The sequence below is a fragment of the Cyanistes caeruleus genome, unplaced genomic scaffold (assembly GCF_971803275.1).
Source record: "Cyanistes caeruleus unplaced genomic scaffold, bCyaCae1.hap1.1 HAP1_SCAFFOLD_225, whole genome shotgun sequence".
NCBI classification, from domain to species: Eukaryota; Metazoa; Chordata; class Aves; order Passeriformes; family Paridae; genus Cyanistes; species Cyanistes caeruleus.
The window spans coordinates 4,253-28,579 of record NW_028256008.1 but is presented as its reverse complement, the minus strand read 5'-3'; the positions used below and the strand labels follow the sequence as shown (position 1 = coordinate 28,579).

At 45.3% G+C, this 24,327-nt stretch overlaps 1 protein-coding gene across 1 annotated transcript; it reads left to right on the top strand.

Moving 5' to 3' along the window:
• Positions 1–3,055: 3,055 nt before the first annotated feature.
• On the top strand, positions 3,056–6,140 carry LOC147645583 (uncharacterized). Its single transcript, XM_086874450.1, has 2 exons — positions 3,056–3,227; positions 4,110–6,140. Exon 2 carries the CDS (start codon positions 4,137–4,139, stop codon positions 4,875–4,877), a length of 741 nt encoding a protein of 246 aa, XP_086730576.1. The 5' UTR covers positions 3,056–3,227; positions 4,110–4,136; the 3' UTR covers positions 4,878–6,140.
• Positions 6,141–24,327: the final 18,187 nt, after the last annotated feature.

The following is a 24,327-nucleotide window of genomic DNA, read 5'->3' as shown; positions in this document are numbered from 1 at the left end:
TTGAGAACTTTCTTCTCTCTCAAGGACTGTAGTGAAAACAAGGTTTTAGTTTCTCAAAATAATCATACAGATGTTCTGAGAGTGTTTCTCTCTTGTCCCACCAATGGGATGAGGGAGCTGTTGTTTCTTCTACCAATCAGGCTAACCTGTATTGGAACACCTTATAAAAAGGGTTGAAAAACCCCAAAATAAGGGCTTTAAGGGCTTTTGCCTCATGAAATAAACCTCTGGCTGTTTTGTGATTCAAACCCTCGTGCTCCACTTTGTGTCCTCTAGCGACACAGATCCGGCCAGTTCCACCGCTTCCAAAGGGGAATTAAGGCAGAGGTAGAGACGGACACACAGAGCAGCCCTGGGCTTGTCCAATAAATGGACAAATGTATGGGGGAATGGGTTTGGAATTATTACAGCTCTTTTGTCAATGGTGCCTTTTCTCCTGCCCTTTTCTCCGTTCACATTTCCTGTCCTTTCTCCCTCACATTTCCACCCCTTCCCAACCAAGACCGTCACACTTCTGATCATTTTTACTCATGATTCCCAGCCTTTTCACCTCATGTTCCTCACACTTTTCCTCTCACATTTCCCACCTTTTTCTCCCCTCTTGGTTCTCTCCTTATCCCAGTTTTCCTTCTCAAAATTTCTCCTTATGTTTCTCACTTTTCTCCTCAGCGTTCTCACTTCTTTCTTCTCATGTTTCTCACACCTTTTTCTTCACATTTATCATTCTTTTCTCTTCATGTTCCTTACACTTTTCCTCTCATATTTTGTGCCCTTTTTTCACTCATATCTTCTGCCTTTTTCCACCCTCAGTTTTCTCTTTTTTTTTTTTCCCCCTCAGGTTTCCACAATGTTTCCCTCACATTTCCTGACTGTTTTACTGTTTTTAATAGTTAAGTTTCTCATGCTCTTCCCCTCACATTCTCTCCCTTCTCTCCCCTCATGTTTCTCACCCTTTTGCACTCATGTTTCTTAGAATTTTCCCATCATCTTTCCTGCCCTTTTCTCCTGTCACCTTCTTCTCTTATTTTCACTCACATTTCTCACTGCAACACCATGGACCAGCCCCTGGGAACCCCAAGGAATTCGTATCAGGAGCCAGAGAACCCATTCATCATTTCAATGCCATAATTAGATTACAAACTGTCAGTGAAATACCTGAGAGGAATGACAGATTTGTCTTTATAAACAAGCTGTGGGTCTGCTGATACATGAAACCAGCACTGAGAGATAGAAGAAACAATGAGAAAGTTTCCACTGATGGATGAATGGAAAATACATATTTGTCTTTACAGACTGTAGGATTGCTGATAAATGAGATTAAATATTGAAAGATGAAAGAAATAATGCAAGAAAACCATAAATTCCATAAGAGTTAAAAATTAAGAGGGAGGGTTACACATTAGAGGGGAATCTTAGGTATCAGGCATTCCGGGAAGTCTGTACCTCTCCAATACCTCAGGCAGTCGGGAAAGAGAGGGACACGGAGCCGGGAAATTGGGATGAAAACAAGGTTGTGTCTTCCAAAAATTTGAGAGACCCCAGGAAAATGCCCCATGGCCTCTCCCTTTATTCAAATAAAGTCAAAGGACTCCCCTGTATCCTTTTTGGACATAAACCTCTGGGGTTTGTGGATTAATTTTCCTGACATACTCAATCAGACAGCTCCCAACCTTCTTCCCGACCAATCCACTCAGATGAGGAACACAACATTTCACCATGGGATGGAACAGATTACCTTTTAGTAGAAAATCGAGGCAGAGTTTGTGGAAAGGTAAATGACTCAAACTGCTCTTGGCAAATAGATCACAAAGGAAAAGTGGAGGAACAGATAAAAAAGGAAATAAAAAAACAGCTCTTGTACTGGTCCAAACGTGGAAAGGATGGGAATGGGACACAGTTTGTGGTTCTCTCACAGACCACGGGTTAAACAAATGCTGTTTCTCCTCTCATGTGCTACAGCAACTCTCATCTTTTTACCATGCACCACACCTTGCTGAGTGCAGCTCATTCAGCAGCTGAGCAAGGGGATGCAGGTGGCAGCCAGGCCTCCTGAGCCACAAACGGCTACAAAAGGACAGAGAATGAGGGCACTGAGAGCAATCCCAAAAACAAAGAACACCCAGGGAGAAAAAACAGAGGCAATGAGTGAATCTGCTTGGAGATGGGGCCAGGGACTTACACATAAGGAAGCAATGGGAGAAATCACCAGTTTCAGAAAATGTTACTAATTGACAAGGACTGCTGCTCAGACCAAGTCCCAATACATTCCTGAACTTCCAGAAGAACAAACACTTCACAGAGCCAGGAATATCGGGTGTTATACAAAAAGGATATGCAGCAGGCGGATCGGGAAGGCTGAACCTTCCAAGCACCTCGGCCAGTGCTGGGCAAAGGGACAGGGACATGCGGCCGGGAAAATCAGGACAAAAACGAGGCCGCGTCCTCCAACAACTGGAGAGAGCGCACGGCAAATGCCCCATGGCCTCTCCCTTTGGGCAGCAATAAAGTCACTTGCACACCGCTCCTCTGGCTCCTTGGGCCACACAAACCTCTGGCGCCGGGAATTTTCCCGCCCAGGCCCGGGCCCAGCGCAGCCACCTCCGGCCTCCCGACACGAAGCGGGACGAGCCAGCGCTGCTCCGCCACCGCCTCCTGCCGAGGCCCCAGCGGCAAGGAGACCGCGGGCAGCCGCTCCCGCAGCGCCCTCAGCCCAGGGCCAACACGGGCCGGCCACGGCACAAGCCACCCGCCACAGCCCCCTGCCGCCCCCTCCCGGGCCCGCAGCGAGCCCCGAGCCCCCGCAGAAACGAGCGCGGCTCCCACCTGCGATGGCCGGGGCCGCCTCCGAGCTCCGCCGCCGCCTCACCGGGCTCCGGCCGCTGCTGCCGCCGCTGCCGGGCCCGCACAGACGCTCCGGCAATGGCGGCTCTCCTGCCCCACGGCCGCGCTGGGGGCGCCAGCGGGGCCGGGCTTGTCCCCTCTCTGCCCAATCAGCGCGCGCCAGAGCCACGAGTGACGGCAGAAGCAGCCAATGGCAGCCAGCGGCGGGCTCTGCACACGGCACGGCCTCGCCTGCCTTGGGCTGAGCTCCGCCATTTCTCGGAAGCCTCGGCTGAGGAGCGGCCCCGGCGCTGGGCCCGGCCCGGGCAGGAGGCCAAGGAAGCACCGCTGCGCTGAAGCGCCGGGAGCTCGGGGTGCCCGGGAGCTGAGGGCGCTGCGAGCTGGGGGTGAGTCCGGGATGGAGCAGGGGATGCCAGAAAGAGGCCAAAACTCCGTGACTTTCATTCCTGGCCCGGGCGGGAGCCGAACACTCAAGGAAAGGCTCGGGGGTCGGGATGGGGGTAGGGACAGTTCAATCCTTCGTCACGGGCACAGCACACCTGACTTGGGGAAATTAATTGAATTTATTATCCAACATGTCAGAACAAGAAAACGAGAAGCAAAGTAATTCTTACGGAAATCCATCTTCCCCCCAGCTCTCCCTCCTTCCCGGGCTTAACTTTGTGCCCCTCTCCGTCCCCCTCCCCGCCCAGAGGCACAGGGATGGGGGTCACAGTCAGGTCATGTCACTGCCTCCCCCTGAGGGCCAGGAATCCTTGTCCTGCTGCAGCCTGGGGTCCCTCGCAGGGGCCAGAGTCCCTCAGGACCAGGCTGCTCCAGCGGGGATGGCCAGGGGGATCCCCGAGTGCGGCCAGGAGCCACTTGCATGGCTGTGCAGGGGCTTCTGCCGGGCTCGGGGCCTTTCTCAGGCACCCCCTGCTCCGGCCCGGCCTCATTGCCGCCCTCACCCCCCATGCAGCGAGTGCCCGGGCAGGGAGATGCACGATTTTCACGGGGCTGAATCTCGGTGTATCTGAGCTTTATTGGGCTGAATGTTGGTGCTTTGTTTTTTTGTGGGGGCTGAATCTTTCTATTTTGGGAGGATATCATCTTTTTGGTGTTTTGGAAGTTTTTGATCTCTTTTGATGTTTGGAGCATGTTGGTGCTGAATCTTGGTGTCCTGGAGGTTCTTTCAGACACAAGATGCCCAGTGACTTCCTGAGAGCACCTTGGGCAAGGAGGTACCCCCAGCCCAAAGTGCTCTCCTCTTGTTTTTTCCCCCAAACCAGGATTTTTCATTCCTAAGCCGTGGCTGGATGGAGGAGGTGGAAAAGCCCTGGAGAAGCCGCATGAGAAGGGTCTGCAAACCCAGCCCAGGGAGCTGCGAGGAGGAAAGATCCCGCCTATGCCAGGAACATGGCCAGAGATCCAGCCGGAGCTCAGAGCTGGGGGAGAAGCCTCATGGTGGGGAGAAGCCCTGCAACTGCTTGGAATGTGGGAAGGGTTTCAGGTACAGGTGCGAGCTGATCCAGGACCAGGTGATTCACACTGGAGAAAAGCCCTACAAGTGTGGGGAATGTGGGATGAGCTTCAGCTACATCTCCTACCTGAGGGAACACCAGAGGATCCACACTGGGGAAAAGCCCTACGAGTGTGGAAAATGTGGGAAGTGCTTCAGCAAGAGGTCCAACCTGAGGGCACACCAGGTGATCCACACTGGGGAACGGCCCTACACCTGCTTGGAATGTGGGAAAAGCTTTGGGTGGAGCTCTGACCTGAGAAAACACCAGCTCATCCACACTGGGGAGAGGCCCTATGAGTGTCCCGAGTGTGGGAAGAGGTTTCAGTGCAGCTCCACTGTCATCAGACATGAGCGGATTCACACAGACGAGAGGCCCTTCCGCTGCCCCGACTGCGGGAAGGGCTTCAAACGCAACTCCACCCTCACTCTCCACCGGCGCATCCACACTGGGGAGAGGCCCTACGAGTGTCCCCAGTGTGGGAAGAGCTTCTCACAGAGCTCTCACTTGACCCAACACCAACGGAGGCACCAGTAAGGGAAGCCCTGCGAGTGCCCCGAGTGCGGGAAGAGCTTCGTGCGCTGCTCCAGCTCCATCCCCCATGGGAGGATGGGCGTTGGATGATCCCCAGTGACCCCCGTTGGGCAGAGCCCTGGTGATCCGTGGTCCTGGTGATCTGTGTTGGGAAGACACCTGGCTGGGAGGCTCCACATCTTCCTGGCTCCCTGTGGGCACCTGGATGAAAGCAGGGGAATGAAAATCCATCAGGACACAGACCAACAATGGGAATTCCTTGAGGAGACTGGATTTGTTGACTTTCAATCCTAGAGAACCTTTTGTCGCTGCCTCAGGAGCTCTGTTGGCAGAGAAAAGGGGGTGACACCGGGCATGGGGGCCCTGAGGGAACACACATGCTTTGGGGGAGGGACCCCGTCTCACATTCTTGCTCAGGTAGATGCTGAGCCCCAGAACCAGGAAGACGAAACCCAACATGGAGACTCCAATCTCCGTCAGCATCTTACTGCAGGTGGCATTTCATGGCGTCCCTGGGGCAACTGCAGAGGGCAGGACCCCCAAAACCTCTCACAGACCCCACAGGTACCTCAAAGGACCCTCTCAGTCTCCCCCAGCCTGCCCAGGACCCTCTGGAACCTCCTTTGGACTAACTAATTTTAAAAAATTAGGTATTTTAGAAAATTTGGAGATCTCAGCTAGAGACAGGCCTTGCTGGAGCTAGTTAGAGTTAATGATGAAGTGAGAAGCAGGATTTGAGATAATGAATCTCGGACTTAGGTAAAAAATTACTTGTCATTGTATGTTTGTTCAGCTGTGCTTATAATGAGAAAAGAGAAACTGATAAACGGGTTCAGGAAGATCACAGACCTTACATCTGGAAACCCATTTCCAAGTCACAAGGGAGGAAACTGGAGTTGTACCAAATGTCATTTGTAATGTCAACCATTGTAAAGGTAGAAAGGTGAGAGTGAGGAAGAGCCGTTTTCCTTCATCTCCTGATGACCCCTCCTCACCGAAACGACCCCCTCCTCAAATTGGGGAGCCAACCACGCAGTTGTAATGACATTTTAAACTGATTACAGTGCATTTTAATCCAAAGTGGGGAATGGGAAGTGTTAGCATTATGCATATGTAATAGTATTAATATGTATTAGTATTTTGGATATTTAAGACTTTTGTAAATAAATAGACACTGGAATCTTTTGTCAGCTTGCAGTGCGTATTAAGGGGTGACTCCCGCACTCGCCCAGTGCTGTGATTAAACATCCACTTTGTAACTTTAAACTGTTGGAGAGGTTTTTTGTCCATTAACAGATTGATGTTGATACTGGATCAATATTGCTATTTTGGTAAATCACTGCCAGTCTCTTCCCAGCCTCCCCAGGACCCACCAGAGCCCCTCCTGTTCCTCTCAGGATCCCACAGCCCCCTCCCAATTTCCCCCCACTTCCCCTGGACCCCCAAACCCTCTCCCAGTCCCTTCCCAGCCCCACCAGGACTCATCAAGACTCCTCCCAGTCTCTTCCCAGCACAACCAACCTCATCCCAATCCCTGCTTTCCAATCCCCAATCTCCTTCCAGCTCCTCCAGGCTCACTCAAATCCCTCCCAGTGACACCCAGCACCCCCAAACTCCCTCCCAGTGTCCACCAGGACCCCCAGAACCCCATCCCACCCTCCCCAACATCCTTCAAACCCCTTCCCAGCCATCCTAAGCACCTCAATCCCTTCCCCAGTTTAAACCAGACTATCTCAAACTCCCTCCCAGTTCCTCCCAGCACACCCCAATCCCCCTCTGGGCCCCCCCAGTGCCTCCCCCGCTGCCCCCGGCGCTGTGGGGGCCGGGCCGTGCCCCAGTGCCGGCTCAGGGGGTGCTCCAGGCTGCCGTGCTCCACCTGGCAGCTGGAGCTGAGCCCGCATTGCCGGGGGCGGTTTCCAGCAGCACCAGGAGCTGCTGGCTCCAGTCCCCGCTGGGGAGCACGGCAGTGGCCAGCACGTGGCCCGAGAGCTGCTGCTGGCCCTGGGAGCAGCTCAGCTGGATGTGGGCAGGGGAGAAATCCATCAGGGAGCAGAGCAGGCGGCCGGGGCCGGGCTGGGAGCTGGAGGGCACCAGCGAGATGGACACGCTGGGATGGGCACTGGGAGAGAGTGGAGAGGAGTGGTGTGGCATTGGGAGGGACTGGGAATGGACAGGGAGGGACTGGGGTGGCACTGAAAGAGATGAGAGTGGATACTGGGACACTGGATGAGGGCGTGGAGGTCTGGGAGTGAAGTCAGAATGAATTAGGAATAGACTGGGAATGGCTAAAAAGGAGTGGGCGGGACTGTGGTGGCACTGGGCGGGACTGTGGTGGCACTGGGAGGGACTGTGGTGGCACTGGGCGGGACTGTGGTGGCACTGGGAGGGACTGTGGTGGCGCTGGGAGGGACTGGGAATGAAGTGCGCGGCACTGGGCGGCCGAGTCCAGCGCGGGGCTCTCGGCTCTGTGGATCTGCCCGGCAACTGATGAGTCATCAGAGAGACGCGCTCTGATTGGGTGAGGGGCGAGAGATGCACAGGGGGGGCGAGATGGACAGGCGGGGTCACTGGGAGTGACTGGGATGGACTGGGAGAGGCTGGGATGGACTGGGAGAGCCACGGGAGCCATTGGGAGGGACAAGGGGCCCCGGGGATGGGCACACGGAAGGCTGAGGGCTCTGGGGTGATTCCCAGGGAGGTCTGGAGGGACACGGCCGGGCCCCTCTCTGTGCCCCGCGAGCAGCGGCCCGGACAGAAAAGTTCAGGAGCGGGAGGAGGTGTTTCTCAAGATTGATTTTAATCCTCACTCTCCTGGTCTGATTTGTTCAGTCCTAAATTCAGTGCATTTCCCCGTGTCGGGCTGTTGTGGCCCTGATGGTGATCCCTGAGTGACCTCTCCCTGCCCTTGTCCCGACCCACGAGGATTTGGATTTGTTTCAGTTCAGTGGAATTCGTGGTGATTTGGGGGGAGCTGGAGCAAAGCAGCTGGAAAGCACAGTGGGCGTGTGTCCTGGGTTGATTATGATGTTAAATTGTATCCCCATTCGTCCACCTAACCCCGACACAGGTTCTGTATTCTTAAAATTCCATCTGAGAGTAAAAGTGAGTGGAAAAGAAGCACCAAGTCTGTTATCAGACTGCACTTGCTCCCCCCGCATCGGGAGTTTTGACTACAGCACAGACAGACAACAAGACACAGATCGCCTTGGCTTTCCAGCTAGCCGGAGCAGAGAGGTCTTCCTGGACTGTTTTCTTTCCCTTTTTCTGAAACGAATCGAAGCTGCTCTGGACTGGGGACTCGGGGGAGCACCGGGAGCACCCCTGGACTACCGGGAGCCCGGCCTGGGCAGCGGCATTTTCCAGCGCCAGAGGGACTGATAACAGAGCCAACACCCCCAGGAAAGAGACCCTCTGAAGTTCCTCATCTCTGCTGAAGGGCGAGAGGTTTTGTAATTTGATATCGTTCATTTTTGTGCTGGGTAGTGCTGTGCCTGGGAAATAAACAGGTTTTTTCCACTCCTCTCAGGGAAATCTCTTCCCGAACTGGATGGGGGGTGGGAGAAAGGGGCCACGTGGGTTTGCTTCCCGGGGGGAGCCCACTGGAGGTTTTCTCCCAAATTTAACCTAAACCAGGACAATCACCCAAATTACACAAACACATCACAAAATTCCAGAAACATCCCTCAAAATTCCAGAAAAATCCCAATAAATGGCAGAAAACACCCACAAAATTTCCTAAATATTCTCAAAACTCTACCAAATTCCAGAAGCATCCCACATAATCTCCAAAAATTTCCGCACAATCAAAGAAAAACCCCTCAAAACTCTTCAAGACTCCTCAAAATCCCACAAAATTCCAGAAAAACCTCACAAAATTCCAGAAAAAAATCCACAAAATTCCCTAAATCTTCTCATAAGCCCAACAAATTCAAGAAATATCCCACAAAAAGCTCCACAAATTTCCACACAATCTAAGAAAAATCCCACACAATTCTTCAAGGCTCCTCAAAATCCCACAAAATTCAAGAAAATTACCACAACTTTACAAGAAAATTCCAGAAAATTCCCTTAAACTTCTGAAAACCCCACCAAATTCCAGAAACACCCTACAAAATCTCCACTAATTTCCACGCAATCTAAGAAAAAAACCCTCAAAATTCTTCAAGTCTCCTCAGAATCCAACAAAATTCCAGACAATTCCAAAACATTCCAAAGAAATCCCACCAAATTCCAGAAATAAATCCACAAAACTACCAATATCTTATCATAAGCCCACAAAATTCCAGAAATATCCCACAAAATCTCCACAAATTTCCAAACAATCTAAGAAAAATGTACTCAAAATTCTTCAAGTCTCTTCAAAATCCCAGAAAATTCCAGACAATTCCACAACATTCCAAAGAAATACCACCAAATTCCAGAAACATCCCACAAAATCTCCACAAATTTCCGCACAATCTAAGAAAAATCCCACACAATTCTTCAAGGCTCCTCAAAATCCCACAAAATTCAAGAAAATTACCACAACTTTCGAATAAAAAATCCAGAAAATTCCCTAAAACTTCTAAAAACCCAACCAAATTCCAGAAACACCCTACAAAATCTCCACTAATTTCCACGCAATCTAAGAAAAAGGCCCTCAAAATTCTTCAAGTCTCTTCAGAATCCCACAAAATTCCAGACAATTCCACGACATTCCAAAGAAATCCCACCAAATTCCAGAAACATCCCACAAAATTCCAGAAATAAATCCACAAAACCCCCAATATCTTCTCATAAGCCCACCAAATTCCAGAAATATCCACAAAATCTCCACAAATTTCCACACAATCTAAGAAAAAAGCCCACAAAATTCTTCAGGTCTCCTCAAAATCCCACAAAATCCCACAAAATCCCACAAAATTACCACAACATTTCAAAAAAAATCCACAAAATTCCCTAAATCTTCTCAATACCCTTCCAAATTATAGAAACATCCCTCATAATCTTTACAAATTTCCACAAAACCTAAGAAAAATCCCTCAAAATTCTTCAAGTCTCCTCAATATCCCACAAAATTCCACAGAAACGCCACAACATTCAAAAAAAATCCCTCAAAATTCTAGAAACACCCCACAAAATCCTTCAAGTCTCCTCAAAATCCCACAAAATTCCAGATAAACCCCACAAACTTGCAAAAAAACCCCCACAAAATTCCCATAATCTTCTCATAAGCCCACCAAATTCCAGAAATATCCCACAAAATCTCCACTAATTTCCACACTAAACCTAAGAAAAATCCCTCAAAGTTCTTCAAGTCTCCTCAATATCCCACAAAATTCCACAGAAACTCCACAACATTCCAAAAAAATCCTAACAATTCTAGAAACCTCCCACAAAATCCTTCAAGTTTCCTCAAAATCCCACAAAATTCCAGAAAATTCCACGACATTCCAAAGAAATCCCACCAAATTCCAGAAACATTCCACAAAATTCCTGAAAAAAACACACAAAATTCCCCAGATCTTCTCATAAGCCTACCAAATTCCAGATATATTCGAAAAAATATCCACAAATTTCCACATAATCTAAGAAAAATCCCCCACAATTCTTTAAGTCTCCTCAAAATCCCACAAAATTCCACCAAATTACTACAGCATTCCAAAAAAATCCCACAAAATTCCCCAAATCTTCTCAAAACCCTACCAAATTATAGAAATATCCCTCATAATCCTTAGAAATTTCCACTAAACCTGAGAAAAATCCCTCAAAATTCTTCAAGGCTCCTCAATATCCCACAAAATTCCAGAAAATTACCACAACTTTCCAAAATAATTCCAGAAAATTTTCTAAAACTTCTGAAAAAACAACCAAATTCCAGAAACATCCCTCATAATCTCCACAAATTTCCGCAAAACCTAAGAAAAATCCCACAAAATTCTTCAAGTCTCCTCAATCTCCCACAAAATTCCACAGAAACCCCACAACATTCAAAAAAAAATCCTAACAATTCTAGAAACACCCCACAAAATTCTTCAAGTCTCCTCAAAATGCCAGAAAATACCACCACATTCCAAAAAAATCCCACAAAATTCCAGAAACATCCAACAAAATTCCAGAAAAAAATCCACAAAATTCCCCAAAACTTCTCATAAACCTTCCAAATTCCAGAAATATCCCACAAAAATCTCCACAAATTTCCACGCAATCTAAGAAAAATCCCACACAATTCTTCAAGGCTCCTCAAAATCCTACAAAATTCCAGAAAATTACCACAACATTCCCAATAAATGCCACAAAATTCCCTGAAACTTCCGAAAACCCAACCAAATTCCAGAAACACCCCACAAAATCTCCAATAATTTCCACAATATCTAAGAAAAAGGCCATCAAAATTCTCCAAGTCTCCTCAAAATCACCTAAATTACACAAAAACATCACAAAATTCTAGAAATATCCCTCAAAAATCCAGAAAAATAAAAAAAAATGGCAGAAAACAACCACAAAAGTTCCCAAATCCTCTCAAAACCCTACAAAATTCCAGAAATATCCCACAAAATCTCCACTAATTTCCATGCAATATAAGAAAAACCCCTCAAAATTCTTCAAGGCTCCTCAAAATCCCACAAAATTCCAGAGAATTCCACAACATTCCAAAGAAATCCCACCAAATTCCAGAAACAACTCAAAAATTCCAGAAAAAAATCCACAAAATTCCCAAAATCTTCTCATAAGCCTACCGAATTCCAGAAATATCCCACAAAATCTCCACAAATTTCAACAAAAATCTAAGAAAAATGTACTCAAAATCCTTTAAGTCTTCTCAAAATCCCACAAATTACACAAAAACATCACAAAACTCCAGAAACATCCCTCAAAATTCCAGAAAAATCCCAAAAAATGGCCAAAAACACCCACAAAATTCCCTAAATCTTCTCTAAACCTTACAAAATTCCAGAATCATCCCACAAAATCTCCACAATTTCCACAAAATTCTACAAAAATCCCTCAAAATTTGAGAAAATTCCACAAAATTTAAGAGAAGTTACACAACATTTGAAAAAAATACCACAAATTTACGTAAATTGTCTCCCTTCACCAAATTCCAGAAACATCTCACAAAATCTCCATATATTTCCAGAAAATATTAGAAATATCCCTCAAAATTCATCAAGTTTCCTCAATATACCACAAAATTCCAGAAAAATCCTACAAAATTGCAGCAAAATCCCCAATAAATTCTTAAATCTTCTCATAACCCTACCAAATTTTTGAAACATCTCACAAAATTTCCACACATTTCCACAAAATCTAAGAAAAATCCCGCAAAATTGCTCAAGTCTTCTCAAAATCCCACAAAATTCTACAAAAATTCCACAAAAGTGCCACAAAATTCTTCAAAATGTCACCAAATTCCAGAAACATAAAAAAAACCTCTTCCAATTTTCACAACATTCCAAAATATTACCTCAAAATTCCAGAAACATCCACACAGATCTCCTCCACTTTCCACAAAATTCCAGAAATATCCCTCAAAATTCTTCAAGTCTCCTCATTATCCCACAACATTCCAGAAAAATCCCACAAAATAAAAGAACATCCCCAAAAATTGCATATAAATCCCACAGAATTTCAGGAAAAAAAAATAAGTCCTTAAGTCTTCTCAAACTGAATCAAATTTTTGAAACATCCCACAAAATCTACACAAATTTCCACAAAATCTAAGAAAAAGCCCACAAAATTCTTGAAGTCTTCCCAAAATCCTTCGAAATTTCACAAAAACCTCAATAATTCCAGAATCATCCCAAAAAATCTCCGCATAATTACAGAATAACTCCAAAAAATCCCACAAAATTAAAAAAAAAAATCTTACAGAATTCCATCAATCTTCTCAAAACCCCACCGAATTCCAGAAACATCCCACAAAATCTCCACAAATTCCCACAAAATCTAAGAAAGATGCCTGAAAATTCTTCATGTCTCCTCAATATCCCTCAAAATTCCATAAAACCCCCACGAAATTCCAGAAGCATCACACAAAATTTAAGGAACAATCCCACAAGATTCCAGAAAAATCCCCCAAAAATTCTTCACGTCTCCTCAAAATCCCACAAAATTTCACAACATTCAAAAAAAATCCCACAAAATTCAAAAAAAATCCCACAAAAGTATTTAAATTTTATCAAAATCCCACAAAAGGTCAGAAAAATCCCATGAAATTCCAGAAAAATCCCACAAAAATCCCTGAAACGTCTCAAAACCCTACCAAATTCCAGAAACATCCCAAAAAATCTGCTCCAATTTCCACAAAGCCTAAGAAAAATCCCTCAAAATTCCTCAAGTCTCCTCAAAATCCCACAAAATTCCACAAAAACCCCACAACATTCCATAAAAATCCCAATAATTCTATAAACCTCCCACAAAATCCTTCAAGTCTCCTTAAAATCCCACAAAATGGCAGAAAACAGCCACAAAATTTCCTAAAACTTCTCAAAACCCTACACATTTCCAGAAACATCCCAAAATATCTCCAGAAATTTCTACAAAATTCCAGAAAAATCCCACAAAATTACAGAAAAATAAAAAACCCCTCAATCTTATCAAAACCCTACGATTTTCCAGAAACAACCGAAAATGTCTCCATAAATTTCTACAAAATTCCAGAAAAATCCCATAAAATTGCAGAAAAACAAAAACCCCCTCAATCTTATCAAAACCCTACCAATTTCCAGAAACATCCCACAGAATCTCCTCCTATTTACAGAGAATTCCAGAAAAAAAATCACAAAATTCTTGAAAAGCCCCACAAAATTCAAGAAAAATCCCACCAAATTCCAGAAAAATCCCACAAAATACTCTAAATCTTCACAAAACCCTACCAAATTTCAGAAACATCCATAAAATCTCCACAGTGTTCCACAAAATTCCAGAAAAATACCAAAAAACTCTTCAAGTCTTCTCAGAATCCCACAACATTCTAGAAAAATCCTCAAAATTCCAGAAAATTTCCCACAAAATTCCCTAAATCTCCTCAATATCCCACAAAATTTTACAAAATATCCCACAAAATTCCACAAATTTCTCACAAAATTCCAGTACAATCTGATGAAATTGTTAGCGTTCAGGAACACACATAATCATGAATGATTATATGCAGGTGCTTTATTAAGAGATCTGGGTGTCAGGGGTACACATACCGAAATCTGACCCGACTTGGTTTTGAGTTGAACATGTTTTTCTACTCTATCGTTATAAAACTTACATATTAATTATTAAACTAACATCGTTCTATTGTATACATTGATGTTACCCAAGCATGGATTTCTCATGATCCCCCTCAGACCCCTAACATTGTTCCTCATCTTCTTTAAACAATAATAATATCTAATCATATCTAACAATTGTATCATTTATTATATACTGCTAACACAGGTGCAGTTTCACCTGATCTTTAGCAAGCACAAGGCCTAACATTTCCCAGAGCCTACTTTTCCCAGGCTTGCCAAACCTAACTTTATTTCTAAGTCCCTAATTTTCTAAGATTTTAAGACCTTTTACTATTATTCCCCCTTTGAAAGCATTTTTACTTCACTAGAAGTGCAAATGTTTTCACTTGATACAGTCCTTTGTTTCTGAGTTTATACTTGATGTTCTTCGAATCCTTGAGTGATGTAAGTGTTGTCCTGGATGTTGTCACGAACTGGAGAACCAGAAGATGGTGGGTGTGGATCTCACATCAGTGCCTTTATTATTTTCTGGTTCCAGGACGTTTTCTTCTGTATTTCTCCCTTGAAGATGCTGTCAACTAACCTCAAATTGCTAAGAATACAGTTAGTAAGATGATCACACTCTCAATGATAGATTTAATCCATGAACTCACATTCCACCCTAACCCGTTGAAGATTTTGCCTAACCAACTTGGAGACAAATCCTTTTGCTCTTCCTATGCTCCGTGCTCTATTTGTTGCAATTGATTGATGTCATATTCTACATGTGCAGTTACATTTGGGGTGTGGACACAGCAATGATCAATCCATCCCTTTAAAAAACTCACACACTCCATGCTCTTTCAGGAGTAGTAAATTGTAATTGTACATTTAGTTCTTTAAATCTTTCTCAGGTCACTCTTGCTAATTTATCTACCGGACCTGTAAGTTTGTACAACATTTCTTTATTCTGATAGTTTGCTATAGGACCGAGCAAAGACTCTAGGGCCTACCCAAATTTCACTCTACTAGAGGGTTTTGCCAAGTGTCATCCTGATTCTGTTCCTTTCCTAATCTTCCCTAGCTATGCCTGTGTCTAGCCACTGAGTTGTTTTTTAAGCAGATTTCACATTTTGACATTACTGATTTTGCCATTGTTAGCATCCGTACCGAGATTAATTTTTGTTTCATAAATTTCACCAATGCCTCTGCACCCCAATGACATTTGTTATGTTTCATTTGTAGAACTTTATTGGAGGACCGCCAGCAACTCACCACTCTTCACAGAAGTAAATGTGAACCCCGTTTATTTCTATCTTTAGCACACCTTTTATAGGGTTCTACAGGGCCTGTGGGCAGAGCAAGTTACTATTGGCTAACACACACAGGTTTACATTTTTTCTCCTGTACACAAGGATGTTGTTTTGCTTTACTCTCTCCTCTGCAGGAGGGTTTCAAGGACTTTAGCCTTTAATATCAAGTTATTTCAAAGACTGGTTTGTGCAGACAGGCCTTTATTAATATATAAAATATAGCAACAATTCCCCCTTTTTCTTTTTGCACAAACCAGGCTTTGGATAAGATAACATACAACTTAGACTTTCATTCCCATTAACATTATAAATAAAGTCTGTCCCCCTTCTAGCACAAGAGACCTCAAGCATCCAGTGATGCCCCAGCTGGAGAACCAACTTCCAATGGGGTCACTATCTTCTTTCAGGGCATGTAACCCATCCTGTAGCTGTTGCAGTTGCCCATGGATGGAAATTGAATGATCAGTAAGATTCAGACAGCACATGCCTTCAAACTCCCCACAACCATGTCCTTGTGCTAAGAGCAAAAAGTCAATTGTGGCTTGATTTTGTAATACTGCAAGACATACACTACTCACACCGGCTGAAAGCTCACTTAACATTGTGGATGTTAAATTCAATTTTTTCTTAGTCTAACAAGCGAGCCTTTTTAGAGTTGTTGAGCTTTAATTCATTCAGGCTTCACTTTGACTGTTTGACTGATGTTTTTTTTTTATCAACTACATTCAGCAATTGGTGTAAGCGTGGATGGAAACAAAGTAAGTTTCCCAAAATAACAGGGTTTTCTATGTGGATTTGCAGGACTCTCATTCCATGCTCTATCTCCACAGATTAGGAATATGGAACTAGGTAATCACTTTGGTAATTGTCCTGTGAGATTGCACCACTAATAAAGGCTTTACTCTGTGTAGTAACAAGATCAGCTACAGGGTTGACAGCAGCCCAGTGCTGCATTACTTTGTTAGAATGGCTTCTGTTGGGGGTTCAAACATTATCCATCCACCTGAGGTATGGGTGGAACCTAACAAATCTAATTCTTCTGAGGGATGCATGGTAACATTGAGAACTTCGGTAATTTTTGCTTGCCTGCAGGCTTCAAGTTGTCTTAATGTGAAGCCAACAGTGCAATTGCACTCTTGCAACATTGCCAATTGATTCAGTCAAGTCTCATTACTTATTAAACCTTTAAATGCTGCTTGAGGATCCCATTCAGGGACTCCTATGAGACAGGTGTGAAAAGGATCTCCAGGTGTGGCTAGGCTCAAACACATTGACCTTTGGCCAGTTCAGTGTGCCAGAGTGACCCATATGTTCTGTCACTTTTGGATGTTAGTTAGCAGACAGTTGGTCAGGACTATACACAACACAATTACCATAAGCAGTTTGTTCCATGTAAATGACACCATACTTGCAAACTCACAGCTAAACTTTAATGTTAAATGGACTTTCAAAGATGCTTACACTACCTCTTGAAGGGGGAAATGCTTATACTTTATACTAACATAACAATTACTACACAGGCTAAACTCTTAAACTATTATCTAACTACTTTTAACACACGTGCTCTGGTATATATGTAGTGTAAGTGTGGAAGCAATTTGCTGAAAGGGTAAACACACAACTACAATTTGCTTTATATACAGTTAGATGGAGTCTCTACACTTTTCTTAGATCTTCTACAGAATTTCCTTCACAAACAGACTATGATTTAACACGATTCAGTCTTGGAACGTTCACTGCTCCCATGATGTCAGCTGGCAGCTGATCGGTGACTGAGAGCTTTGATGTTCAGGTTGTTCTTCACATCCTTCTAAATCTTAAAACAAAGGATAACTGAAAAATTGGTAGAGACACAACATCATAATAACAACATAAAATTTCTGTTGGCAACTGTCTGTGTAGTGTTTAGACACAACTGTGTCCTGACAGCTCCACTTCTGATCCATGTCTGGAGTACCAAGGCTGTGTGGTGACTTCTCTGTTCACTGGATCTCGTGTGTTCAGAGGCAGACAGTCTGGTCAGATGGACAAGTGACCTTCTTGAACCTGTCAACAAAACACAGACACTTCTCCCCTTGAAGTTAATGAATTACACTAATCAAATGCTTTTAGGGCATCAATTTCCCCCATTTTTTTTTTAAAAAATAAAAACGAGATGTACTTCTGTTATACACATCAACATTAACACAAAACCATATACAATTAGTAAGAACCTATAGCAGTTAAAAAATGAATTAAATCATAAACATTATTAATAATATATGTAATATAAAACTAATATTAATTACTAAAACACTGCACCAGCATCCCATAGTTAGCAAACAAACAGAAACAAAAAATCATCAGTGAAGGATTGGATCACCACCTCCAGAAATGATTCTCCAAGCCCACTTCAAAATTGATCCAGCTGCCATATTAATAGGGTCAAATTGCTGAGTCAAAAAGTGACTCAAATACTGATTTGGTACAGAAAACATCTGGATCTGCTGGCAAACATTCTGTCCAGGTAAAGTTAAGGCTTGGCCAGGGCCTGGCTTTAAACTGGAAAGATGCCTCTTAACTCATTTCTAAAACAAGGTTCTCAATAGCAGCAGCTAGGAGATGCTCACAGCACAGCAAACTGTTAAAATGCATTTGTACAAAGCAAATGATCAGAAGCCTCAGGTACCAGACCAATTAAACCATGCAGCAGTTGGTTTAATCTGAAGCCTCCCCCATGGCAGCTGATCCTCAGCAATGGTACATCTTCTTAAAATTCTGGAAACACTGAAAAATAAGAAAACTATGGCAAACAAAAACTGCAGAGATTGCAACAACCAATAGAACCCCTGATGAAGTCAAGGGTGTCACAGACTGCATTCCCTTCTATCCACAAGCAGGTGTTCATCAGCGTTCTGTCACAGCTGTTTCAGTTGTGGCTATCTTCATCTCTCTAGGAAAATAACTATACTTTGCAGTTTAGACAAGTGTCTCCAATAAAACATAAAACAATTTAAATTAAACAATATCTAAACATAACAATAATTATTTATGACAAAAGGAAATAACAAAACTTAACCTTAAAAATATCTAAGTTATAAAACTTAACTTAAAAACATTCAAGCCCAAACATTATAAATCCTGACTTTTCTTAATTCTATTAACATTTAATCTATACTAAATAAAAACATAACTTGATATATACCTTTTAAACACAATATAACAATAACATGGATTCACTATAAAGATTATAAAAATGTAACAAATACATCACAATTCTATGTCATCTAGCTTTGAGAATAACTTACAATAACTGCAAATGGTACTAAAAATACTCATTCATAATAGGAATTTGCCTTGCTTAAATTGGTTAGGATTTTAAAGTGCAGTATTTCTAGAGAAAAACCACAACAACACAGGATTTGGCAAATTGCCATTCAGCTTTTGTAGCACTTTTCAGAAACATTAAGTCTAATTCTTAAACTAAAATCTAAAATCCAAATTGGTATATATGCAGTTATATGTGTTTTATATAACAAAAGGACTCACATTGAAATTACCTTATTAAAATTGTGGAAAAAACAAGCAAATGGGTAATATATACTTAACTAATTAATTTTTTTAAATCATAAATATCTTTTGTAGATAACATCAATTGGAAGGTTTTCTTAGTAGCTGTAAATTATACCATATTTTAACCTTAGGTTTTAAGGCTAATTATTGCAAGGTAACTTCTGTTAATATTCACCTTAAACACCTTTTTTCTTGAAAATGGGCCTTTTTAAACTTTCAAAGAAACACAATAATTTCTCCAGGAAAACTCTAAAAAACTGCAACTGCATAAATTCATTATTACTTAAAACACAAAATTAACTCTAAAAGGGTTAATAAAAATATTTTAAAAACCCATGAATCATGACTTTTTAACAAACTGGGTACTATCCCAGTGCTTTTTCTTAGAGAGGGAGCCGGGGGGGGTGGACTGCCCGCCCTGCTGCTGCTCTCTGCTGCTGTTATCTTTATTCACATTCTCCACATGCTCTTGCAGAACAAAAACCCAAAAAACCTCACAAAGTTAACATTAACACATACAGTTACTTCTCTCAATCTCTCTTGTTCACTGATAGAGGAAAAAAGGGGCACAATTTTTACAAAAGCAAGCGATGTTACACGAAAATCTCTCAAGGCCAGGTGCTAACAATGGTGACCATTGCAGCTTATCAGCTTCTAATTACAGTGATGAATTTCGAACTAGGTACCATATAGTTTGTGACTTTTTGGCTATTTTGTCTCTTTTTGAAGCTGTCTGAGCCACCTGTTTCTGCTCAGTTGTTTCTGTAATTGTTCAGCGTGGCCTTGGAACTTTTTCTGCACTGCTTCTGCCCCGGGGGTGCCCCCGCTCTCTGCGCACACCTCAGTGCTCCCCCATGTCCCCCTGGTTCGGGTGGAAACCAATCTAAATTTGGATTCTTTTCCTCCAGGGTAGCAAAGTTGGAACTTAAATAAGATTGTAGTGTTAAGAGTGACTCCAAAAGTGAAGCAAATAGTTCAGGATATATCACATCCTGCCGTAACTGAACAGATTCTGTTCGTTGTTTCAGCGTTGCTGTGGAATTTCTTTCTCATTATTTCCTTCTCTCTGACTCTCCCTCCCTCTTTCCATGGGCAGCATAGATAGGAGTGTTTGCCCAGCAGTGGGAGGCAAAGGCGTGAGCATACCCATAAGCAAGAAGTCCAGGAAGCTCCTTGCGCAAATCAAAACCCTTAAGCTGTGGCTTTTCTAAAAAGCAGGTAAATAAATCATGTGCTGCTTGCCTTTCCATCTTACCGTCAGCGCTGTTGCAGCCCTACAAGGTTCGGCAGCACGTTCCGGCCAGGACTCTCCTCTGAGGTCGCCTGGGGCGCGGCACCGTTGCTTTTCGCCGTCCTTGCTGCGGAGGACCCGTCCCCTGTCGCCGACTCCCGTGGCCTTTGCTTTTTAATGTCCCAAAGGTCCCAAAGGTCCCAAGGGTCTCATTTGTTCGGGCGCCATTTGATGAGTTCGGCGGGAGACAAGCAGCACTCAATATGAATGATCAGCAAGTCTCCTTTATTGGCAACTCCAAACTCCCTATATAACATCAATAATTAGGCTCACACATAGTGCAAAAGCAAGCTCATTATTGGATATTTTGTTTAAGGACAACTCCACCTAGTTCCACCTTCTTGTGGTCATTCATCTGTGCTGAATCCACATTCTTCTGATCACAGTGTCCTGTTCTCAGTTCACAGTTATCACTAAGGTCTTTCTGACATTGCAACATCTCATACCAACTACACTCCACTGTTGTTTAATTCTTTCTCAGCTAATTGCTGCATGGGAACACGACCTTTGTTAGCTAGCCACCCTTCCACACTTTTGAGCTTCGGGAGCCTCCCGGGAAGCACCAGCCATGAAGATTCCAGTGGGCTTAGCTGCTACCTGCAGGGGTACTGGGTGTGGCCCGTTGTGACTCAGCGGTGCTAAGAGACCCCTGTGACATCAGAGAGCCCCACCACGACTCAGGGTGTGTAAGCGGCGCAGAACCCTGAGGTGCCCAGTCCCGTGAGAGCCACTCTTGCAGAAGGAAGCAGCTCCCGAGATCCATTCGCGCTTCAGGATCTCAGAGATGGAGGAGAACAAGGCAAAACCCAAATGCTCCCAGCCACCCAGCCCCCTGCCCAGCTGGGGGCAAGACCAGGCCCTCAGCGGGCACTTGGTGGGGGCAGTGGGTGGCTCAGCCTGGCCACAGTCAGGCACTGAGGAGAAGGAGGGGCCCTTGGTCATCACGGAAGAGAAGAACCCTGACGTGGATGACGAGCCTTCCCAGTGGGGAGACCTTCGGGCCCAAGAGCCTCGCCTCTACGGAGCAGGGAGTCACCAAGAGTTGCACCAGGGGAAGGTGGCTGTGAGAGTGCCCTGGGGAGATGTGGCACAGCAACACCTCTACCAGTGGCAACAAAGGGTGACAGTCAAGGAGCTGCCCCAAGGGGAGAAGGAGGTGAGTGACCTAAAGCTGTCCCAGCAAGGGGAAGGAAGTGCGAACAGCCAGGAGAACCAGACACATTCTCCTGCCCCCAGTGAGGAGATGCCATCAGCAGGGGTACAGAGCTCAGGCCCTGCCCCTCACAGCACCTGCTGCTCCCCCAGCCTGCCGGGAGCCCAGAGCCCCAGTGAGCAGCAGGCTGTCGCTGAGGGGAGGTCACTCCTAGCAGAGGAAGGGAGTGAGGAGGGGACCCCAGCTGAGTATGATGAAGACTGGGAACAATACACCCAGAGTGAGTCCTCCCAGGAGTGCCAAGCAGAGCCAGAGCTGTCCCAGGAAGAGGTCAGCAGCTGCCAGGACTGGTACGACTCGGAAGAGTGCAGCGAACTGGGCCATGGAGACTTCCTGGACGGGGACTCCAGCAGCCTAGACGATTCCACCGAGGAAGACAACAGCAGCACACAGGACAGCTATGAATATGTGAGCATCCTCAGCTTTGGGATCACCCCCCTGCCACAGGAGGAGGACAGCTTGGACAAAGTCAGCGTCCTCGAGCTGTGTGAAGCAGAAAGCAGGGCCCAAAGCCTGGCAGCTCTTGCGGCAGACGGGCTGCCAGTGTCTGTCCCTCGGGAGGCCTGGCTTGAGGTCCAGGCACCGGAGTCACTCCGTGCCTCACTTTCCTCCCTGCACGGCCAAGCCTCCATGGCCCAGCAGGGGCCTGAGGCAGGGCCTCAGAGCCTGGGGCCTGCCCTGCACAGCCTCGAGGTCCCCGAGGCCCTCAGGCAGCAGCCGTCTCCCTCCAGCAAACGGCCCGGCTTCCTCAGGCGGGCACGGCGGGCGCTGCGGGCGCTGTTCCGCTGGCCCTGCTGGGCACCACAGCCACAGGAGTAGCGCCGCTGCCAGGCTTACAGATGGCAGCTGGCCCAGGGCCCCAGGAAGCCACACCTTGCCCTGGACATGGCCCTGCAGCCTCAGCTGCCATGGCTACTGTGGACTGTGCCAGGGGCATCTCCCCAACACCCAGAGTCACCGCTGTGGCCAACCCCAAACAGCAGCCATGGGGCACATTGGTGCCAGGGCGCTCAGCAGTGAATCCCAGAGTCATCAAGGTGGGAAGAGACCCCGACAGTCACCCAGCGCCACTGGCCTCCTGGCAGCACCGCCATCACCGCAAAACCACATCCCCAAGGGCCACAACTCTTCGACACTCCAGAGACAGCCACTCCACCACCTCCCCGGGCAACTTCTTCTAATGCCTCACGCCTCTGTCAGAGAAAAACTGCTTCTGATATTGAGTCTGAACTTCCCCTGGTGGCATCACGGGACATTTCCTCTCATGAAAGGATCCCACGCCAGTCCTTTGGGATTATATCCATGAAGAATGGGCACAGACCAGAGGTGCTGCTCCACTGACGTGACTGCAGAACTTTGGCTCGTACCATTCTTCCAAAAAAATCAACGTTGAGTTTAGGAAATAGTAGTAGTTAGGAATAAGAATAGGAATAGGAATAAGAAGATGAATAGGAATAAGAAGATGAAGATAGTCATTAATATAAGAAGAATAGGAATTACAGGAAGCATAACAAGTGAATAAGATTAATTAGAATAAGAAGAATAGGATGAAGAAGAAATAGTAGTAGTAAATAGGAATAAAAATTAGGAATAAGAAGAATAAGAGTAAGACGAAGAAGAAAAAATAGTAGTAGCAATTAAGAAGGGAAAGAAGAAGAAGAAGAAGAAGGGAAAGAAGAAGACGATTTAGATGAAGAAATAGTAAATAGGAAGAAGAAGAAGAAGATCATCAAATTAAAATACACATCTGGGATCCCAGAATGCAGGGAAGGACTTTAAAAAGCACCTACTTCCACCTGATCGTCTTCTGAGCACTCTCTGCCTCTGAGACCTCCTCCCTATTTCTATGTCCCTGGCACCCATTTCTTTCTCAATAAAACCCACGTTCAATAAAATCTGCTTGTTGTCCTCCTATGGTCTCATTTGCACCTTCACTGGGGCAGAAGCACCTCTCCTGCATGGCATCCTAACCCTGGGTGGAACCATGGGCAGGGTCCCTTCCAGTCATGAACACTCCAGGATTCTGTCAGGACTCCCTTCCCTTCTTCCCTCCGCTGCCAGCTGGAGAATGTGCAGCAAAGCAACCTTTGCTGTCTGCTCTGGGAGCCCACCCAGCTGCTGGACCCTGCCCAGCTCCCTTGGGAGGCACAGCAGGAGCAGCACCCTGGCAGCCTCGGGAATTGCCCTCTGGGGTCCATGGCACACACTGCAATGGGCTGGCATTCCAGCTTCCAGCAAGGAAAAGATGTTCCTGCCCTTCAAGGCAAAGTTCTCAAAGGGCAGAGACCCAAGTGGAGCAAGATCTTACAATGACATTCCACTACCAGCCTCCATAACTTCATCCAGGGCTGCTTTACCTCCTGGATTGGGGAAAAACAAAAATCAGGAGAGGGTCTTTGGCTGGGAACTGCCACAGGAAAAGAGGGACACTGGGAGGGAAAAAGAGCAGACAAAGGAAGGCAGGAGAGAAAGGAGGACACAAATGGCAACCAGCTGAGAAGGTGGCACTCTGAAAACCAAACCGGAACTTACGGAAAAAGAATGGGACAGAAATGAAGAATTCTGAAGCTTTATTTACTATGCTTCTCTGGGCAACCTGTGCCAGGACCTCACCACCCTCACAGGGAAGATTTTCTACATTAAACATGAATTTCCTCTCTTTCACTCTGAGCCACACAAACTCGTTTGTGGTAATTCTCATAAACTGCTCAGCTCTTTGTTCCAGTGCACCCAGCAAGCAACAGGCAGGACAGTTCCACCAGCATGGAAACCCAACTCACAGCTGAGGGACTCAGAAAATCTAAACACCAGCAGAACACCAAAAGGGCACATTTATCATTTTTGCTACAATACACAGCACTGAAAGTGATAGCTAATGACAGCCTCCTAGTCACCCCAA